This window comes from Pistacia vera, unplaced genomic scaffold (assembly GCF_008641045.1).
Source record: "Pistacia vera cultivar Batoury unplaced genomic scaffold, PisVer_v2 Contig43, whole genome shotgun sequence".
NCBI lineage: Eukaryota > Viridiplantae > Streptophyta > Magnoliopsida > Sapindales > Anacardiaceae > Pistacia > Pistacia vera.
Genome location: NW_022196257.1, coordinates 1079408 through 1103033, shown reverse-complemented (window position 1 = coordinate 1103033; position 23626 = coordinate 1079408). Strand labels below are relative to the sequence as shown.

Sequence of the window (23626 nt, the reverse complement as noted above, 5' to 3'; positions counted from 1 at the left end):
CAAAATAAAACCATCACTTAGAAATTTTCACAAACAGATTAACAAGAAACAAAATGTATAAAATACTCACGTCTATATATCCATCTTTGCCATCTCGAGAGCTGACTCCCACTTGGGAATGATGAACGTTTCTGGGCCAGCACATTCAAACATATTCTCCCCTTCACATCCCTGGTAATGGCTAATTTCGGAAAACGTTCAAGCAGGCTCAACGCAAAACCTACATTTGCCACAACAAACAATAGTTAGTCACATTGTAGTCAATAAAATTGCAGCGACCTATTGGTTTTTTCTAATTCAATTGAACTCACTGTAATTCTCCACACTGATCGAAATTGACAGAAGCGTAGCGCCATTGTTACTTGTTTCAGGATTTAGTTCCTCCGCGGAAGTCTCCGAATACAAATACCGCAACATTCGTTTATCACCATAAAGAGCAGCAATGCAAACTGGGATATAACCATTATCATCTTTTAAACTCAGTAACTTCTTGTTCTTTTTCACCATTGCCTCCGCCATCTCAACCGACTTGCCCGTTGCAGCAATGTGAAGGGCTGTTGCGCCGCTAGTTGTTCGTAGTTCCAAGTCCTCTTGTGGCATCAATGGTACAAGCAGTTCGACAAGATTGTCGTGCCTGTGCAAAGCAGCAGTATGGAGAGCCGTCCCTCCGTCTGTTGCTATTCTAGCACTCACTGTCTCTGGGTACCTTCCAAAAAACTTTTCGATACTTCTCTGCTCACCATTGACAGCAGCATGGTATAAAACCATATAGGGAATGTTGGTATCTTCGAAAGTCCCCGCGTTTGCAGAAATACCTGTAGAATTAAATTATCATTATTCTGGCCTAGAAACAAAATGAGTTTTTCCACAAACTTTTTTCCGAAGCAAATGTTGGCGTCAGGAGAAATGTTTTATTTTTTTTCTGGCGCAAAGAGAAATAATGATATAATTTTTAACATTTTCTGCATCGGAATAGGCCTTTTCCCTGTGCTATGAAGAATAATTTTCTAATCACCTTGTTTGTCCAGTGTGAGTTCAGCTTGGAAGGCTACTATGTGATCGTTCCAACGATGAATAGAGGCCAACGCCAAACGATCCCACGCGGCTTTTGCAGTTTTCTCCATGCTGATGTAGGAGAACATTATGGAACTACAAGAAATTTGAATGGCATGTAAAGCCTTTGCATTATGTTTTTCCCATGTCTTGAGAGTATACTGATCATCAGTTTGGTTTGTTTTAGGTTCACTGCCATCAACAATCTGCCATAAACCTTTCCCTGTCAAGTAGTTTTTCATGCATGCTGCCCAGCTTGTGTAATTGTTTTCTCCAAGAATAGTATGTGGCACTTTTGTCAACATTTTTCTGCATCATCATTTGATAATTTGGAATATACTCTATTTCAATCTCAATGATAATTTGGAAATAAATAGAATGAGTAAAAACACTCTATTTCAATCTCATGTTCTTCATTTGATACATTTAAAAAAACAATTAAGGATAAGGATCCTCTCTTTGTTTGAACTCATATTTGAGTTTTTAGAGGCTTATGATAAGTAAATATAAAGTTAGAATATACTAGACAAATAGATCCGAACCATAAAATAATAAAAACGTATATATATATATCATGAGATCCTTAAAAATTCAATTTAGCTCAGAAAAAGGGACTGATAAATATATAATTAATATTAATGGTTTAACAAACCAAAGAAACTAAATGTTTTGTTTCATGACATATTATATTAATGATCAATATAGATGAAAGAAATAATAATATATATGCATGACATAAATTCAATACAGATTTGACATACATGATAAAGTGATATATACATTATGTCCAATATTACTTTTTCATTTATTTTGACAATAAACTACATAAGAAGGTGAATCACATTGTTAACATATGAGAGAATTCAAAACTATAGAGGTGGATGTACCATATTGCTCATCAAATTGTATATATTTGTAATAATTAGATCAATAAAAGAAAGAAAACTGTATATAGAATGATTTTATGAGATGAAAGACTAATGATATGATACTTTGTTTCACTAAAAACTTTTTATTAACATATGAATTCCTATGAAGATGATTATATCAATCAAACAATGCACTACCCACATAATTTAAGAAGATTAGAAATAAAGCATATATATCTTTCAAAAAGCTGAGGAGAGGAAATACAAACATATAAAAATAGACTAACCTGTGATATTAGTAACTGATTAGCTTCTGCTTTGGAGTGAATAAATTAATAATTCCTCCAGTTGGCTTAAATATCATCACTGTATTGCTCATCAAATTGTATATATTTGTAATAATTAGATCAATAAAAGAAAGAAAACTGTATATAGAATGATTTTATGAGATGAAAGACTAATGATATGATACTTTGTTTCACTAAAAACTTTTTATTAACATATGAATTACTATGAAGATGATTATATCAATCAAACAATGCACTACCCACATAATTTAAGAAGATTAGAAATAAAGCATATATATCTTTCAAAAAGCTGAGGAGAGGAAATACAAACATATAAAAATAGACTAACCTGTGATATTAGTAACTGATTAGCTTCTGCTTTGGAGTGAATAAATTAATAATTCCTCCAGTTGGCTTAAATATCATCACTGAGATACTTGCCTTCTATACTGAGAAACACAATGAGAAGCTTGTTTTATTCTTTTATTCACATGGCAAGTTCAACTTTTACTAACATATAACCACTTTTTCTTTTATTTCTTGTTTTCCATTTTTCTTTTCGTTCTTTATCGATCTTTTCTACATAACATACAAATTAAAAGGGTTCTATGTTGGTTTTACTTTGACAGATAACATCTTGGATAATAAATAATAAGTGAAATATTTATTCCGAACAAGCATGACCTAATTATTTAATTATCTGTCATTGTTGAATACTTTAGACCACAAAATGCGTTAATTTTTTGCTTTCTAAACACACATACAATAAATAAATAAATAAATAAAAATCCATTTAATTAATACAGAAGGATATTCTAACATTAAATTTGGACAATATAAGTTGTAAGATGATTACAAACTTATAGCATAGTCTACTTATAAAATATTATAGAGAGTGATGCTAAATAGCCCCCACCTATGGTTCTATACTTCTATTAAGCCCCATTTTCAATTTTAATTAGGACAAAAATGTAAATAATAAAAAGGAAAGATGAATGTTTAGCAATCCTCAATGCTAATACCCGGCAGAAAATTCAGACTTGATAAAAATGTCCTTTGCAATCTCTTTCATTTCTTCATCAATTTATTTTTCAAGTATTGAAAGGATTATTTTTAGCCATCAATAACTACAGAACTCCTTATTCAACAGTTGTGAGAACCTTCCTCAATGAATTAAAATTTGAATCTCTGTCTTAAAAGTTTTTTTTTTTTCCTTCTGATAATCGTTGAAAATTGAATAAAAAGCATTAAAAAAAAGCTTTTGATTTGATTTGAAACTGGTGATTTATTTTATATTTTTCTTCCAATAAAAATTTGAATCTCTACAAAACTGTCATATTATTATTATTATTATTTTGGTTAAAAGAAAAATATAAAAGCTATGGACATCTTGTCGTTAACAAAAGCTAAAGAAGATGTGAAGATATGAATATTGTTAATTAGGAAAACTAATATTTGTCATTATGACAAATATTATGTTATTATTACGTAGCATAATTTATGATAATCACATCCCTAATTATGTGAGATTATAGCATTAAGGCATGATATATGTTTGCCTTTTAAAGATTCTTATACTCGTATAAATTGACACTTTGTACAAAACATTCATATATGAAAAATACAAGAGTCATTTCTTTGGTCTTTTACTCTTCTTTATTAGGCAGTCTCTGGCAGATACTTTACTCCTTTTGCCTTCTTTCTTCTTTATTGCTTCTTCTTCTTTTAGTTTCTGAAATGGTATCAGAGTAGTACTTTTGAGCTTCCGCTACTTCCAAAAACCTGCTCTTTACTGTCCTTGAAAAATCAAACAGAAAACCTTGATCATTTTCTTTGCAAAATAGATGGCAGACAATCAAACACGACCTCCACCAACCCACACAGGCCCAACACCAACAAACTCCACCGTGGGCCAAACAGGCTCTATCCCACCAAACCAGACAGGCCCAAACCCAACACAAACTCAACCACTCTCAAGCCCAACCCCAACAAGCCCTATCCCAACCCAACATCAAACAGGACCAAACTCAATCGGCCCAAACCCACTACCCAACACCTTTCCATACCTGTTTGGTTATCCGGGTCCCTAACTAGGTCAGGATTCCCAATTGGGTCCAAATCACTACCTGAATCAACCTCCCTTCAATTTTCACATGTATCCAGCCGCCACCTTGAACCAGGCGACATCTATACGCGCCAGCATCCGACGGCCTTGACATCATTCTCATTAAAAACACCTTGATGGGATCTGAGAATTATGCCACTTAGGCAGGGATTTCTGTCGTGCTCTCATCACAAAGGATAAGGAAAGTTTTCTTGATGGCACCACTACCCAACCACCCATTAATGACCACCTCCACCGCCATTGGAATAGATGCAATATGCTCGTTCGTGCTTGGATTGGCAATTGCATCTCATCGGAGGTGCTGATCTAGCGAGTGAAGTCTGGGCATACATCAAAAAGATGTATGGCAAACTCGATCTCGCCCAGACCTTCACTCTCCGATGAAATCTCTTAGGATTGACATATTTCAACAAATTGAGTTCTATTTGGAATGCCTTGGATGCTGCTGAAGAAACCCTCCTTAGGTCGCCAGAAACTCTCCAGCAATATCACTGGATTCGAGACTAAGAATGCCTAAGCAAATTCCTGCTCGGCCTCAACAACGACTACTTGTCGTTTCGCACTCAAATACTGGCCTTAAACCCACCACCATCTCTTCACCAAACTTTCTAGTTAGCCATATAAGAGGAAATCCAACGGTAAGTCGCCGATGTTTCCCGGCGAGAAGACACCTTAGCACTCGCCGGTGCTCGCACTCAAGCTTCACAGTCGCTGCATACTTTCTCCACAGAAGCAACTCTCCAGCGGCAAAGGTTGCAAATGGTGGAAGACAATCTTTTATATGGGAAAATGGGCGGCCGAGATTCAAACCCTTCGTCCAACGGCCCACATTCAGCCCAAGAGTCCACCGGGTCAACAAATGCAAATGGGCCAGGTTTGATTTCTTCTTTAAACACTTATGCAGGCCCAAATTCAACTTATGGCTCAAATGGGCTTAGGTCTTCCTCAAATGGACAAAATGGCTACCATGGGTCTCGATCTTTCAGATAAGGCAAGCCCAAATATTATTGTGACTATTGCAAACGCCAAAATCACAATCGGGATCACTACTGGAAGCTTCATGGGAGTAAACCAAGTGTCCAACAATTCTTCAAGAGACACTATCTCAGCACCCTTGATTAGCCAAGAGTGATACACTCAGCTCCTGCAAATGCTGAACAACACACCTCTAGCATCCAAATCCTCCTACGAAGGTACATCTTATTGTCTTAATCTTATAAAAAATGATACTTGGATAATTGATTCAGGAGCTAATGACCACATAATTTGCAATCCAAAATTTTTTCATACACATACCAAAAATACCACTAGCACTTCCGTTCGTATGCCAAATGGCAACATTGCCCCTACCACCCACATAGGCACTATTTATTTAACCGACCTTTTAGTACTTAAAAATGTACTATGTGTCTTGGAATTTCATTTCAATCTTATTTTTGTGACTAAACTCTATCAGGATAATAACTATCGTTTACATTTTTACCTACAAAATGTGAATTTCAGGACTCTTCATCTGGGAAATTGATGGGCTTGGGTAGGGTCAATAACGGTCTTTACTATTGGACTCCTGATGTCACTTCTACTATTTTTTCTAATTGTATTACACCCAATAAAATTTCTTGTAATACAAATATTAATAAAAGTTCTCTTATTTTACATCAAAGACTAGGTCACTGTAATATCTTATCTTTCACTTACGGCTTCTCATCGCTGCCCGGTGGCATATATCCTCTCCAATTGCGGCTCTTTTCATCACTGCCTGGTGGCATATATCCCCTCCAATTCCAGTTCCTCCATTCCAATTCGGGAACAACCTCAAGAACCCGCCGTCCTGCATGCANAATTTAATTACTAGTTAAATATCATACTTAATCAATTATAACATTACATTATAATTAAATGATTACTTAATTAATTATAATTTTATAACATTACTTAATTGATTTATAGTATAATTAATTATAGCATTACATTAATTGATTACTACTTCATTAATTGACTTATAAGTTATAACATTTAGTATATTACTTAATTAAATAATTAGAAATTTAATTAATTATAGCATTACATTATAGATTTATATTATAATTACTTAATCAATTATAACATTTCATTATAAACAGGGGCAGACCCAGGCCCCTTGAGAGTAGGCCCAGGCCTGCCCTCAACTTAAAAAAAAAAAAATTGAAAAGTTTTTTTAAAAGGTCAAAAAAAAAAAAAAAAAGTTAAAAGTTAAAAAATTAAAAAGTTAGGTTTTGTCTTTTTTATATTCAAGTTTTTCTTCCCCAGTTCCCAACCTCCCTTTTACATGCAGATCTTGATTTAGAGTGATTGTAATCCTTATTTTTATATACCTTTGTGTATTTTACTTTTGTTAGAGTTGTGATTGAACTCTAAATTTGTGTAGAATATTTTTGATGGATTTGTGATTGTTGCAAATGATAATCCTATTTTTCCCTATGATTTTGCATTGAATTTTGATAGGATTTAGGATACTTCTCATACAATTTGAACCATAATTACTACATAATTCTATTAATTTGTCTTTACAGGCCTAAACGATGATTTTGAGTATAAATGACAGTTTTAAGCATAAATTACGTAACTTGAGCTTGGAAACTCAGAATGACCTAATTTTATAAACTTTGGAAAGCTAAGAAGCAGAGCTACAACTTTTATGTTTTGGGTTTTCCCTAATTATGACTAGACAAGGGTGAAAACTTGGCTTGAAGTTGTGAACAGTATGTTGGAAACTGAAGAAAAACGTATTTGGACGTGTTTCAGTATTTCTTTCACAACTTAAGCTGTAGACCTCGGATTGTGCTGATTCTTGAATGAGTAGAAAGATAATTTAAAGGGCTACAATTCATATGTTTAACACTTTTAAATATTCAGAAGTTTTCATGCTCAAATTTGGCCTGAAATATTCTCGCTGCGGCAAGGAAAAAGCTTCACCGCGACGAAACTGTGTCAGATGTGAAAAATAAAACGACACGTTTTGGCCCACTGATCGAAATTGACAGAAGCGTAGCGCCACTGTACTTGTTTCAGGATTTAGTTCCTCCGCGGAAGTCTCCGAATACAAATACCGCAACATACGTTTATCACCATAAAGAGCAGCAATGCAAACTGGATATAACCATTATCATCTTTTAAACTCGTAACTTCTTGTTCTTTTTCACCATTGCCTCCGCCATCTCAACCGACTGCCCGTTGCAGCAAGGTGAAGGGCGTTGCGCCGCTAGTTGTCGTAGTTCCAGTCCTCTTGTGGCATCAATGGTACAAGCAGTTCGACAAGATGTCGTGCCTGTGCAAAGCAGCAGTATGGAGAGCCGTCCCTCCGTCTGTTGCTATTCTAGCACTCACTGTCTCTGGGTACCTTCCAAAAAACTTTCGAACTTCTCTGCTCACCATTGACAGCACATGGTATAAAACCATATAGAATTTTATCTTCGAAAGTCCCCGCGTTTGCAGAAATACCTGTAGAATAAAATGTCATTATCTGGCCTAGAAACAAAGGAGTTTTCCCACAAACTTTTTTCCGACGCAAATGTTGCGTCAGAATAAACCACTCTCTCCACACGGTCAGAGAAATGTATTTTTTTCTGGCGCAAAGAGATAAATGATATAATTTTTAACATGTCTGCATCGGAATAGGCCTTTTTCCTGTGGTAAAATGAAGAATAATTTTCTAATCACCTTGTTTATCCAGTGTGAGTTCAGCTTGGGAGGCTACTATGTGATCGTGCCAACGATGAATAGAGGCCAAACGATCCAAGCGGCTTTTGCAGTTTTCTCCTACTGATGTAGAGACATTATGAACTACAAGAAACTTGAATGGCATGTAAAGCCTTTGCATTATGTTTTTCCCATGTCTTGAGAGTAGACTGATCATCATTTTGGTCTTTAGGTTCACTGCCATCAACAATCTGCCACAAACCTTCGCCTGTCAAGTAGTTTTTCATGCATACTGCCCAGCTTGTGTAATTGTTTTCTCCAAGAATAGTATGTGGCACTTTTGTCAACTTATTCTGCATCATAATATCATGCTTTAAACCAAGATGATTTGGAAATAAATAGAATGAGTAAAAACACCCTATTTCAATCTCTGGTTCTTCATTTGATACATTTAAAAACTAAGGAAAAAAATGATAAGGATCGATCCTCTCTTTGTTTGAACTCATAAGTCGTAATTGAGGTTTTAGAGACTTAGATAAGTAAATATAAATTAGAATATACTAGACAAATAGATCTGACCATAAATAATAAAACGTTATGTGTCATAAAATCCTTAAAAACTCAATGAGCTAAAAAAAAAAAAAACTGATAAATATTTAATTAATATAATGGTTTAAACAAACCAAAGAAACTAATGTTTTTTTCATCACATATTATACTATGATCATATTGAAAGAAATAATAATTAATACCATACATAAATTCAATACTAAGATTACATTTTTTTTTTTTTTTTTTTTTTTTTTTACGATAAACTATATAGAAGGTAAATCATATTGTTGCATATGAGAAATTCGAAACTATAGAGGTGGATGCCCATATATGTTTGCTTATCAAATTGTATATATATTTGTAATAATTAGAGATCAATTAAAAAAAAAAAGTGATAAATGATTGTATGAGATGAAAGACTAATGAATTGATACATCTGTTTCACTAAAAACTTTTTATATACATATGAATTACTATGAAGATGATTATATCAATCAAACAATGCACTACTGACATGATTTAAGAAGATTAGAAGTAAAGTGTATATATGTATCTTTCAAAAAGCTGAGGAGAGGATATAAATATACTAACCTGTGATATAAGTAGTGACTGATTAGCTTCTCTGCTTGGAGTGAAAAAATTAATGTCCCCAGTTGGCTTAAATATCATCACGAGATACTGCCTTCTATACTGAGAACACAATGAGAAGCTTTTTATTTATTATTCAACTTTTACTTTTGTACATACATATACCACTTTTTCTTTTTATTCTTCTTTCTTACGATCTTTTCTATATTATCGGTTCATTTATATGGAAAAAAAAAGGTTTCTATGTTGGTTTTACTTTGACAGATAACATTTGGATAATAAATAATAGTGAAATATTTATTCCGAACAAGCATGACCTAATTATCTGTCATTGTTGAATACTGAGACCGCAAAATGAGTTAATTTCTCCTTTTAAACCCAAAATAATAATAATAATAATAATATATAATAATTTGATCCTTCTGACCCTACAGGGCCCCAGTCTCTCTTTTGCTCTAAGAAAACACTAGAAATTATTATTGACTTCCTGTCCACGCCAAACTATTGCTAAACTGATATTGTAACATTAATTTGAACGATATAAGTTGGTAAGTGATGAACAAACTTATAATATATTATAAAGAGTGATGCTAATTGGCCCCACCTATTTCTATTAAGCCCCATTTTCAATTTTAATTAGGACAAAATGTAAATAAAAGTCAAAGATATATAAAAGGAAAGATGAATGTTGAGCAATCCCCGATGCCAATTCCCGCAGAACCTTCAGACTTGATAAAAACCTCTTTCATTTCTTCATCAATTTATTTTTCATTACTGAAAGGATTATTTTTAGCCATCAATAACTACAAAACACTCCCTATTCAGAGTTAGTGTGAGAACCTTCCTCAATAGATCCAAGATCTTTAAATTTGAATCTCTATCTTAATTTTTTTTTTTCTGATAATAACGGTTGAAAATTGAATAAAAAGCATTAAACATGAGCTTTTATTTGATTTGAAACTGGTGATTTATTTTATATTTTTCTTTCAATAAAAATTTGAATCTCACAAAACTGTCATATTATTATTATTTTTGGTTAAAGAAAAGTATAAAAGTATGGACATCTTGTCGTTAACAAAAGCTAAAGAAATGCCTCTCTCTCTCTCTCTCTCTCTTTATCTCTCTTATTCTCTTCTTCTTTAAAGTTATCTCTAGTTAATCTTAATAAACTTACTAAATAACCAAAATTAAAAAATCTTATATTTTTTTCATAATATTTTTTTTTTATAATTCTTATACTAAAAACATCTATGATTCCTTATACATCACACGCTCTGTATTCTAACTTGAATTTATTTAAAATATTTTACTTAAAAGAATGAAGCTACTTCTTCTAAAATAAAAGAATTTTAATTTAAAATATATCTACTTTTCTAAAAATGAAGTAGCTTCTTCTAAAATAAGGAGATGAAATCTATGCAATGGAAAAGCTCTTTTTACTGTTATATAAGCATCAAATTCACGACTTACTTTTTCTTTCTTTTATTATTTTAACTTGGTTTTTGCATATATCATATATAATGGAGAGAGAGAGAGAGAGAGAGAGAGAGAGAGAGAGAGGAGAGGAGAGTTTTGCTTGCATTTATTTCTATTATTAACATCATATATATGTGTTTATAATTTTTAGAACAGTGGACTAAAAGAAATTTTTAAGAAAAGATATTACTTTACATAAAGTTGTTTGGGGTTTGGGTTAGGGGTGAGCACGGTGTAGAATCGGACCGAAACTGGAATCTACCTCGAACAGGCACTGTGCAGGTAGGTTTCGATTTCGGTTCTTATGTTGGAGGAATCGGAACCGGAACCGGAACCTGGAAAAAGAACCGATTTTTGGAACCTGTTTGGAACATGTTTAGAACCTATCTTGGAACCTGGATTGCAATGAAAATTAAAATATTGTGAAATGTGAATAATGGGGGGTTCTATTATTTTACATATAAAACAATTTAAAATAAAAAAAGTTAAATTTTAGAATAACCTAATAAATAAATATACAATTATCTTATTACATATAAATTACACCTATTAAAAACTTTAATATATTAATACTAAAGTTTTGAATAATTAAGTGAATAATTGGAATTATGACCAATTAAAAGTGTTTCAATGTTATTAAAGAAGTTATTTTTGAATAAAATAGTATATTTGATTGATAATAATATAATTTAGTTATATACTTCAATTATCAAATTCTAAGTATCTAGTAAATTATAAATTAATTAATTATATATGATAATGATAACTATTAATAACCTTTAATTATAAATATCACGTGTTCGTTGTGTAAATAGCACTTGCAAACGGTAAGCTATCATAAAGATTTCCAAGGATGCTTTAGGGCCACTTCAAATATTCGCTTCTCTCATCCCATGATTCTGATGAATTATACTCCATATTATTAGCCCCCATCTTTTCTCAACTATTTAATTGAGATTAAATTGTCTATTTTAAAGAAGAAAATTTTATATCATTTCTAATATTTTTTTAGAATAATAGTAGATGTACAAAGAGTTTGTACAAACTTTTTAATATAAACTGATATATCACGAAATGAACTAATGAATAATGCATGTAAAAAATCAATTTAATAATGTTTTCTAAAGAAGGAAGATATTATAGTTTATGAAAGCCATGAGGATATGGAACTTTTTTATTATTTTTAGATAGGTGAAGAAATGAACAGATAAAATGGCATCCTGATTTGATCTTAATATTATTATAATATGATAACCCATGAATAAGTATGAATAACGAAATGGTTGGACTCACTTTTTCTGAAAGCATCAAATATCACCATAATATGTTTTCTTAATACAAGTAAATAATTGCCTCATAACTAAAGAAACCAGAAACAATATTGAAGCTCAACAACGTTAACACTCATGAATGTTGAAAACTTTCACGGTGTAAATCGGAGACTTTGGGAAGCAAACTTGCTTTCCTCAAAAGCAATTTATGAGGGTGGGGATTAAAAGGGGGAGCTCTATATGAGGATTTGATCACCTCAATGAAGAGAGGAAGATGCAAGGAAGCAAAAAGGAAAGTCGGGACAGCCACAAGCATAATCATGGGTGGAAAAAATGGAAATTCTTCTTCCACACGTTCTCTCAAGTTAATGAAGAGAGTGCAGCCAAAGGTTACCATCATGGTCACAATGGATATGAAAAGGGCCATCAAACCAATTGTCAATCTCCTCGGCAACGAATGCAGGAAATCTTCTTCTGCATAGCGCGAAGTGAGTATGCCCAGGAACATCAAAATGGAGACAGTTGCGTAGGTGAATGATATTGCATCCGATGCTGCATAAATTTGGAAGTAATATGTGTGTTCTAAAATTGGTTCTCCCGATTGTTTACTTCCTCCTGGAATATGAATTGCGGCCTCAAACATAACTGTGGCTATGAGAGTTGCAACCAGGAGACAAGATGTGGCCGTGTCTTTCATCCATTTTTTACCTTCATTTGCCAAGGCCTTGTGTTGCTCACTGAACAATGTTCGAGGCGTTTTGCCTTCTCTGTTCTGCTGTTCTCTCAACATTGGCCGCACTATATTCTCCACCTCCTGTAACAATTGAGACATTGACACAATTCAACCAAGCTGTGATTGAGGAATGAGAGTTGAGAATGATGAGATTAGACACCTTAAACCATTGCAATTCCCTCTGCATTTGCATAGCCGGACCAGGGATTTTGGTGATGTGAGAGACGGGTGCCAACATTCCTGCTATATGTAATATGTTGTTATCGAAATTGTCCTCTATAGAGGCAAGGTCTCTCTTTTCTTCTGTCTCGTATATGAGGTTCCATATTTTTTCTTGGCGTTGTGCGACTGCGGCATGGAATATGCCACCCATTTCTGTACGGGACCATAGTAAAGCCGGGTCGAATCTAATCATCTCAGTGACAAACTCAACATTCCCAGATTCAGTAGCTTGAAACATCGAAGGCATCACTAGAGATTGCAAATGTTGGGTGGAATTCAACTTGGCTATTTCTCTGCATACAAGGATGAGTATCTCCGTGGCTTGACGATGCTTGAGTTTGAGTTGTGATATGTAATTGATTCCTGCAATAAATATTCACCCTCAACAACCAAACAGATTATATACAACTCAAACAAAAAAATTAAAAATGAAAATAATTGAACTCTCTGTTAATTTTACTGAATATTTGCATACCAAGTAGCTCATATGCAGCCTCCTTAAGTCCTTTCTTCCAACGTAGAGCTGTGATATCATTGTAAAAATGGCTCATATGATCACTAATAAAGCATATTTAACCCATAAACACAACGGCAGTAGGCAGAGAGAGAACCTAAAGATTGTCCAGAGTCATCACTATCTGTTTCAATATCTGTTAATCTATCACTACGGTATTTTGTGCTGCCTTCATCATAAAGAGTGGTCACTACCGTTTCAACACGAAGGCCTACCAAAATAAAACCATCACTTAGAAATTTTCACAAACAGATTAACAAGAAACAAAATGTATAAAATACTCACGTCTATATATCCATCTTTGCCATCTCGAGAGCTGAATCCCACTTGGGAATGACGAACGTTTCTGGGCCAGTACATTCAAACATTTTCTCCCCTTCACATCCCTGTTAATGGCTAATTTCGGAAAACGTTCAAGCAGGCTCAACGCAAAACCTACATTTGCCACAACAAACAATAGTTAGTCACATTGTAGTCAATAAAATTGCAGCGACCTATTGGTTTTTTCTAATTCAATTGAACTCACTGTAATTCTCCACACTGATCGAAATTGACAGAAGCGTAGCGCCACTGTTACTTGTTTCAGGATTTAGTTCCTCCGCGGAAGTCTCCGAATACAAATACCGCAACATTCGTTTATCACCATAAAGAGCAGCAATGCAAACTGGGATATAACCATTATCATCTTTTAAACTCAGTAACTTCTTGTTCTTTTTCACCATTGCCTCCGCCATCTCAACCGACTTGCCCGTTGCAGCAATGTGAAGGGCTGTTGCGCCGCTAGTTGTTCGTAGTTCCAAGTCCTCTTGTGGCATCAATGGTACAAGCAGTTTGACAAGATTGTCGTGCCTGTGCAAAGCAGCATCTGGAGAGCCGTCCTCCGTCTGTTGCTATTCTAGCACTCACTGTCTCTGGTACATTCCAAAAAACTTTTCGATACTTCTTCTGCTCACCATTGACAGCAGCATGGTATAAAACATATAGGGAATGTTGGTATCTTCGAAAGTCCCCGCGTTTGCAGAATAACTGTAGAATTAAAATGTCATATTCTGGCCTAGAAACAAATGAGTTTTCCCACAAACTTTTTTCCGACGCAAATGTTGGCGTCAGAATAACATCTCTCTCACACGGTCAGGAGAAATGTATTTTTTTCTGGCGCAAAGAGAGATAATGATATAATTTTAACATGTTCTGCATCGGAATAGCCTTTTTCCTGTGGTGAAATGAAGAATAATTTTCTAATACCCTTGTTTATCCAGTGTGAGTTCAGCTTGGGAGGCTATATGTGATCGTGCCAACGATGAAGAGGGCCAAACGATCCAACGGCTTTTGCAGTTTTCTCCATGCTGATGTAGGAGAACATTATTGAACTACAAGAAACTTGAATGGCATGTAAAGCCTTTGCATTATGTTTTCCCATGTCTTGAGAGTAGACTGATCATCATTTTGGTCTTTAGGTTCACTGCCATCAACAATCTGCAAAACCTTCGCCTGTCAAGTAGTTTTTCATGCATACTGCCCAGCTTGTGTAATTGTTTTCTCCAAGAATAGTATGTGGCACTTGTCAACATTATTCTGCACAAATGACATGCTTTAAAACAAAGATGATTTGGAAATAATAGAATGAGTAAAAACACCCTATTTCAATCCTGGTTCTTCATTTGATACATTTAAAGAAACTAAGGAAAAAAAGGATAAGGATCGATCCTCTTTTGTTTGAACTCATAGTCGTAATTGAGGTTTTAGAGACTTATGATAAGTAAATATAAAATTAGAATATACTAGACAAATGATCTGAACCATAAAATAATAAAACGTGTATGTGTATAAAATCCTTAAAAACTCAATTGAGCTAAAAAAAAAAAAAAGACTGATAAATTTAATTAATATTAATGGTTTACAAACCAAAGAAACTAAATGTTTTGTTTCATCACATATTATACTAATGACAATATTGAAAGAAATAATAAATATATACATGACATAAATTCAATATCTAAGATTACATTTTTTTTTTTTTTTTTTTTTTTTTTTTTTTTTTTTACGATAAACTATAAGAAGGTAAATCATATTGTTAGCATATGAGAGAATTCGAAACTATAGAGGTGGATGTACCATATATGTTGCTATCAAATTGATATATTATTGTAATAATTAGAGATCAAGTAAAACAAAAAAAAGTGTATAAAATGATTGTATGAGATGAAAGACTAATGAATTGATACATCTGTTTCACTAAAAACTTTCATTTAATATATGAATTACTATGAAGATGATTATATCAATCAAACAATGCACTACTGACATGATTTAAGAAGATTAGAAGTAAAGTATATATATGTATCTTTCAAAAAGCTGAGGAGAGGATATCAATATACTAACCTGTGATATAAGTAGTGACTGATTAGCTTCTGCTTTGGAGTGAAAAAATTAATAGTTCCTCCAGTTGGCTTAAATATCATCATCGAGATACTTGCCTTCTATACTGAGAAACAAAATGAGAAGCTTTTTATTTATTTATTCAACTTTTACTTTTGTACATAACATATAGCCACTTTTTCTTTTATTTCTTCTTTCTTTATCGATCTTTTCTATATTATCGGTTCATTTATATGGAAAAAAAAGGTTTCTATGTTGGTTTTACTTTGACAGATAACATTTTGGATAATAAATAATAAGTGAAATATTTATTCCGAACAAGCATGACCTAATTATCTGTCATTGTTGAATACTTAGACCGCAAAATGAGTTAATTTCTCCTTTTTAAACCCAAAATAATAATAATAATAATAATAATAATAATAATAATAAATTAATTGATCCTTCTGACCCCTACAGGGCCCCAGTCTCTCTTTTGCTCTAAGAAAACACTAGAAATTATTATTGACTTCCTGTCCACGCCAAACTATTGCTAAACTGATATTGTAACATTAAATTTGAACGATATAAGTTGTAAGGTGATAACAAACTTATAATATATTATAAAGAGTGATGCTAAATTGGCCCCACCTATTTTCTATTAAGCCCCATTTTCAATTTTAATTAGGACAAAAATGTAAATAAAAGTCAAAAGATATATAAAAAGGAAAGATGAATGTTGAGCAATCCCCGATGCCAATTCCCTGCAGAACCTTCAGACTTGATAAAAACCTCTTTCATTTCTTCATCAATTTATTTTTCATGTACTGAAAGGATTATTTTTAGCCATCAATAACTACAAAACTCCCTATTCAAGAGTTAGTGTGAGAACCTTCCTCAATAGATCCAAGATGCTTTAAAATTTGAATCTCTATCTTAATTTTTTTTTTTTCTGATAATAACGGTTGAAAATTGAATAAAAAGCATTAAACATGAGCTTTTGATTTGATTTGAAACTGGTGATTTATTTTATATTTTTCTTTCAATAAAAATTTGAATCTCTACAAAACTGTCATATTATTATTATTATTTTGGTTAAAAGAAAAGTATAAAAGGTATGGACATCTTGTCGTTAACAAAAGCTAAAGAAGATGCCTTCTCTCTCTCTCTCTCTCTCTTTTATTTCTTCTTTTAAAGTTATCTCTAGTTAATCGTTAATAAACTTACTAAATAAGACATAATTATGAAAAATCTTATATTTTTTTTCATAATATATTTTTTTTCTAATATCTTATACTAAAAATCATCTATGATTCCTTATACATCACACATTCGGTATTCTAACTTGAATTTTAATTTAAAATATATTTACTTAAAAGAATGAAGCTAACTTCTTCTAAAATAAAAGAATTTTAATTTAAAATATACTTACTTTTCTTAAAAGAATGAAGTTAGCTTCTTCTAAAATAAAGGAGATGAAATCTATGCAATGGAAAATGTCTTTTTACTGTTTATATAAGCATCAAATTCACTGACTTTACTTTTTCTTTCTTTTTATTATTTTAACTGGTTTTGCATATATCAGTTATATATATGGAGAGAGAGAGAGAGAGAGAGAGAGAGAGAGAGAGAGAGAGAGAGAGAGTTTTGCTTGCATATTATTTCTATTATTAACATCATATATATGTGTTTATAATTTTTAGAACAGTGGACTAAAAGAAATTTATTTAAGAAAAGATATTACTTTACATAAAAGTTGTTTGGGGTTTGGGCCTTTGGAGCTTATTTGGCAACTAAAATATACAGAGTAATGCTACAGCCATCGACGATAGTGCATCAAATTTGTGCATCGAATAACGTGATAAAATCTTGACTTTTGATTAATATTTAGTTAAAATTAATCAACGGTCAGGATTTTGTCACGTCATTCGGTGCACAAATTCGGTGCATTACTGTCGGTGGCTGTATTATTTTCCAAATATATATCCTTTTATTGTTAGGTCGAAAGACTTCCACCTATCAAAAGTTTAGCATAAAGGCAGATTGATATTCAAAAAGTTTAAAAATGACAAACAAATACTTGCTGTCATATTCTACTAGAGATTTCTATCTGCTGAAAGACAGTATAGTAATTATATTCTCAACCCAAGCCCGTTTGCACAGCCCTTTTGAGTCATCAATCGATTTTTTGACCCGATTTAGTATTTTTCTACGAAATTCTGTGATAGATAGTGGTACTGGCCCTTGCTGGCGCGCATTGGGAATGGAGATCGGTGGGTATTCAAGTCTTTTCACCATTTTTGTCTTTTAACAGATGGAAATTCCTAACAGAACATGACAGAAAGTGGGTGTTTGTCATTTCTAAACCTTTTAGGTATCACTTTGTCTTTACAGCAAATTTTGAGTATGTGTAAGTCATTCCCCCTTTATTGTTATTAAAGTTGATTTTTCTATCATTTAATTTGCATAAGGAATTGTATCTTTCACATAATTAACGTAGATAAATTTTCCTCGCTTTTCTTGTTAGAAAAATTTATTAATTTCCAACAGGGAATCACAATTGAAGCTTCTTAATTAGGTTGAAAATCTACGTTAATTAAATGAAAATTCTAATTTCACTCAATCAAACAATGTGAATAAAGTTCAATCAAAATCAACAATATCCCAAAAATAACAACACATAAATTATATTATACTGAATTAATTGTTAAGAGTTATAGATAAACTTGTTTGTACCATCATTTTTTATTCTTGAATTCCTTACAAAAGAAGCGACAAGTTTTCCAGAAGCGACAAAAAGCGTAAGTCTTCTTTTCCAATAACGCACAATAAATGACAACTTTTAAAATGGGTTTCAGTTATCGGATACGTTTAGAAAGGGAAGTTAGCCAATTTAATAATAGTTTATCAGGTTCTCCCATTAAAGGTCCAATAAACCCTAAAGCCCATATTTTATCGTCAATCCAGATTAATTAAATGAAGTGTAATGGACAAAACTTTAATATAATCACATTAAACCCATTAGGATATACCAGTGGACTATACATTTATCCAGTTTTAATTAAAATAACAAATAATTAATGTTAGCCCACGATTAGAAATTTTTTTTCTAACAGAAAATGGATATACAGTGCATTAAGTAGATTAAAATTAATTTTCCTTCTTGTATGACTCTCTGAAGCACATGCATACTGTTGACACTTGATTTTGGACGCCAACGACTCGCACGTGGGTATGCTGAGCTGACTCAGGAGACACACATGAATGGATCCATGAGATTTGAATATGGAGCCGAGATTATATATGTTGCAGAAAACATAAATAAAAGATTGGAAAGAGGGGTTTTTATAGTGGTTCGAATGCTCAACAAGCGACTCCTACATCCACTGTTATTTTATTGATCTCTGACTATTTCTATGATTTTGCCCGTAAGGCATACAAAGATGAAGAAATACAGTGTTTTCAGAGAGAGAAAATTGAGCTCAAACTATGATTAGCTCTCTTATGCCCAACCCCCCTCTTCGGGAAGAGAAGTGCTAATTTATGCACCTAAACACTCAATGTAATGAGTGTTTTGCAAGTTGACTTGACACATGGAAGTCTCTCATTCATTCATTTCTTGAAATGAGATATGGTTGGTGTGAATATCTTTGAGGAGATATGGGCTTGGCAGCTAGTACAAAAAGACATTTATTAGGCTGACATAAGCATGACTTTTGAGGCATAATAGAAGCCCCCCCAGTTTTTGGAGTGCGTAATCTCACTTCAGAAACTAAGGTCTTTGATCTGAATGGCTGCAATCTCGAACTGAAGAGCTCGAACTGAAATCTGTTAGGAGCACGACCTGAAATATGTTAGGAGCTCGACCTGAAATCTGTTAGGAGCTCGACCTAAAATCTGTTAGGAGCTCGACCTGAAATCTATTAGGAGCTCGACCTGAAATCTGGTAGGAGCTCGACCTGAAATCTGTTAGAGCTCAACCTGAAATCAAAACGAGCTCAATCTGAGCAAAACAAGCTCAACTTGAGCCAAACGAGCTCAATCTGAGCAAAACGAGCTCAACTTGAGAGCAAAATGACCTCGACCTGAGAGGTCAAAATGACCTCAATGAGTAAAACGAGCTCAATCTGAGAGGTCAAAACGACCTCGACCTGAGAGGTCAAAACGAGCTCGACGAGCAAAACAACCTCGACCTGAGAGGTCAAAACGACCTCGACTTGAAAGGTCAAAACGACCTCGACCTGAAAGGTCATAATGAGCTCGACCTAAAAGCACAAGAGATCAACGATCTGACCACACGATTTGAAGCTAAAGTTCAGCGATCTGAAGCCGAGGATCAAGACGACCTGAGCGTGTGATCTGCGATCTGGCTACACGACTGGAGAATTCTAACGCAAGTATGAGATCTGAGCACACCATCAAGGCTTGGATGCAGGTTTGAGAATTGGACCTGCATGAGCCACCAAACTGTTGAAGCTTGATTTTGGACGCCAACGACTCGCATGTAGGAAACGCTGAGCTGACTCAGGAGACACACGTGAATGGATCCATGAGATTTGAATATGGAGCTGAGATTATATATGTTGCAGAAAACATAAATAAAAGATTGGCAAGAGGGGTTTTTATAATGGTTCGGATGCTCAACAAGCGACTCCTACATCCACTGTTATTTTATTGATCTCTGAATATTTCTATGATTTTGCCCGTAAGGCATACAAAGATGAAGAAATATAATGTTTTCAGAGAGAGAAAATTAAGCTCAAACAATGATTAGCTCTCTTATGCCCAGCCCCCCTCTTCGGGAAGATAAGTGCTAATTTATACACCTAAACACTCAATGTAATGAGTGTTTTGCAAGTTGACTTGACACATGGAAGACTCTCATCCATTCATTTCTTGAAATGAGATATGGTTGGTGTGAATATCTTTGAGGAGATATGAGCTTGACAGCTAGTACAAAAAGACATGTATTAGGCTGACATAAGCATAACTTTTGAGGCATAACACATACCAATCAGCAATAAGAGCTCTTGCTGATAGTTTCATTTGAGGGATTGGTTAACCTCTAGAAAAGTACAATATTACATAAATTGAACCTTTTACATTGACTTTAAAATGATGAAATGACATATAAATAATTGAATTCACAAGTAGCAATTTAATTTGAGCAAGATTAGCATAGTGATGAAGAATGGTTGAGATGATCTAGAAAATCAGTGATAATAAGAAGGATAAAATTGACCTGCATTATGAAATTTGTCCAAGCTTCACGTTCAATGTGAACATCATCTCGTTAAAAAATCCTCTCAATTCCACTATAAATAACTAATACACCAAGCTGCTAAACGTGCACTGAATTTTCTGAACACCATAAAAAATTCTTCATTAATCTTCTGTGTTTTAAGCGTCTATGGCAAGGATGAGTATTTCAATGGCTTCTCAAGTTCTCCTACTGGCAATTTTCATTGCAATTTTGTTGCTCATGTCCTCTAAGGTGGCCACTGCTGTACTTCATGATGCAGCAACTGGACCTAATCTAGGTACGTACAAAAAATTTCACCAATATCAAATTTCAATGGCTTCGTTTGGTTCATTATTCTGATAGTTTTTAGAATAACCTTTTGAAAAAGGTTAAATTGACGGGGTATTACGATGTAGAATTTGAAAATTATCAAAAATATCCTCTATGTTTGTTTATTTACTAAACACCCCTATAATAAAATATTAAAAGTTAACAAAAACACCCCCAATCCACCAATTAAATACGGACAGTCGGCCACCACCGCCGGAGAGTGGCCGAAGTGTTTTTTGCAATTTCTCAAAAAAATACTTAGGGGTGTTTAGTTAAATTAACAAATTTAAGAGGTTTAAAAGAAATTGAAAAATATAGAATAATATTTTGGGAATAATAACATTTGACTGTTTAATTTTTTTGGAAATACTAATAATAGTATTCCTAAAAGTGAAACAAACGAAGCTAATATCTCCTAATTGGCTCTACGTTTGTTTAATTTTTTCATCTTTTTATTTGCAGGTCGAAGGACACTTCTAGCTGATTACAACACTACTGGCCGAGGAGGATACAATTAAACCCATGATGATTTATTATATCTGTCAATCATATAATTTATCTATTTTGCAGTTTAATTATCTGAAGATTATTATGCATAACCATGATTCATGTTGCATGGAATAATTGGATGTTAATAAATATGTGAAATAAAGATAGTCAGACCAGAGTTACAACTCTGTGGTTGATTCAACTGCTTATCTAATAAAGCATAATTTTTTTTCTATTAAATACAAAATAGAACAACTAAGGTAGCTAATTGTAGACTTGGTCATGAAACATCATAAATATTTGATCATTGTTCTATTTACTTCAAGTAATTCGAATCAATTTGTGAGTCATTATATATAGATATATATATATATATAATATATATATATATAATATTATATATATATAATATAATATATATATATATGCAGGCTGCAGCCGAAGTGTATGATCAATTTGTTCCACAACAATCTATCATAAGGTTGGTTAGGGGGGAAAATGAAAATAAGAAAATCAAACATTGTGAAAAAGTGCCACATAAAAGTTTTAATGGATTAATAAACTTGTATTTTAATGAAGTTTGGAACCAATGATTAGTTCATCGTACTCAAGAATTCAACAAAGTTTAAACTAATTTGAATCCGATTTATCAGATTTATGAATTGCATTGTATTTTAATCAATTTATTTGAGAGTAGCAAGAAACAATTTGAGAGGAATATTTCAACGAAGTGAAAAACTTTATAATATGATATAGAAGCTAGTCATTTAGAAATTATAGTCAATATTCCTGGAATCTTAGAATGTTATTTAGAAATTATAGTCAATTTCCTCGGAATCTTAGAATGTTAATTTCTTGTACAAGAAAACATATGTTCTCCAAAATAGTTTTTCCATTTATTGAAGCCCTACAATGTTAGAATCTCAATTCCTCATACATGAAAAACATTGTTCTCAAAATACTTTTTCTTTGAGAAAAACAATGGGTAAATTTTATAGGGTTTTATTTTAGTTTATTTATAAATTTTTGTCTTTTTTTTTTTTTTTTTTTTTTTTTTTTTTTCAATGGATTGAAAATTTAATCAAATACTTTTAATCCTCCCATAAGCTATGGGATTTCATGGGTGAAACATAGATTTTACGTACATAGGGATTCATGCTAACTTTATTAAAGTCTTATACTAAAGGGTAAAATTAATAATTTTCATGTATACATAAAAAGCTTTGAAGAATCTTTGAGAAAAAGAATAATACATTTTATTATCAATTTATTATTTTCTACAACCCGTGCGAATCCATAAACAAAAATGGTGAGGAATAAAATAACCATTTGGGCTTTGAACTTGAAGCCGATTTTTGGTGTCCAAGCCAACATGGGGGAGACAGACAGCCCAACAATGTAAACATTATAGATTACATAGGGGGTGATTTTTAGATCCTACTATTTTTCTTTTTAATGCCAACTTCAATTTTAAGTGAGGTTATAATTGTATCAATATATTTTATTATTCTTCCTCCAATTTTTCACTTCAAAGCTTTGTAATTACAGTTTTAAAAAATTCAAAGTAAATTAAATCAATTGTAATTAAAAATAATACACAAAATTTCCTCAATGGAGATTTGGGATACCGGGTGTTTTGTTTTAATATAATAAACCAGGTTTTTCTTATATCAAGGTAGGATTTAAAAATGATTATTTGATTGTAAGAGCTTTGAGATGTGATTTCATAAACAATTTTAATCTATATTTGTATGATAACGAATTTATAATAGTAGGTGTTTTGTTTTCATGGGTATTAAACCATGTTTTTTATCTATCAAGTTAAGATATCAAAGTGAT

The 23626-nt window shown here is 32.9% G+C and overlaps 2 protein-coding genes across 2 annotated transcripts; both read right to left on the bottom strand.

Annotated features, from left to right (window-relative positions):
* Positions 1–374: 374 nt before the first annotated feature.
* LOC116143356 lies at positions 375–1358 on the bottom strand. The gene is made up of 3 exons (XM_031428803.1): positions 1016–1358; positions 505–815; positions 375–449 (listed from the first exon to the last, which is right to left on the bottom strand). The coding sequence occupies exons 1-3, from the start codon at positions 1356–1358 to the stop codon at positions 375–377; spliced, it is 729 nt and encodes a 242-aa protein (XP_031284663.1).
* Positions 1359–11940: 10582 nt separating this feature from the next.
* LOC116143385 lies at positions 11941–14216 on the bottom strand. The gene is made up of 6 exons (XM_031428837.1): positions 13895–14216; positions 13654–13803; positions 13466–13579; positions 13330–13377; positions 12793–13217; positions 11941–12713 (listed from the first exon to the last, which is right to left on the bottom strand). Exons 1-6 carry the CDS (start codon positions 14181–14183, stop codon positions 12033–12035), a joined length of 1707 nt encoding a protein of 568 aa, XP_031284697.1. The 5' UTR covers positions 14184–14216; the 3' UTR covers positions 11941–12032.
* Positions 14217–23626: the final 9410 nt, after the last annotated feature.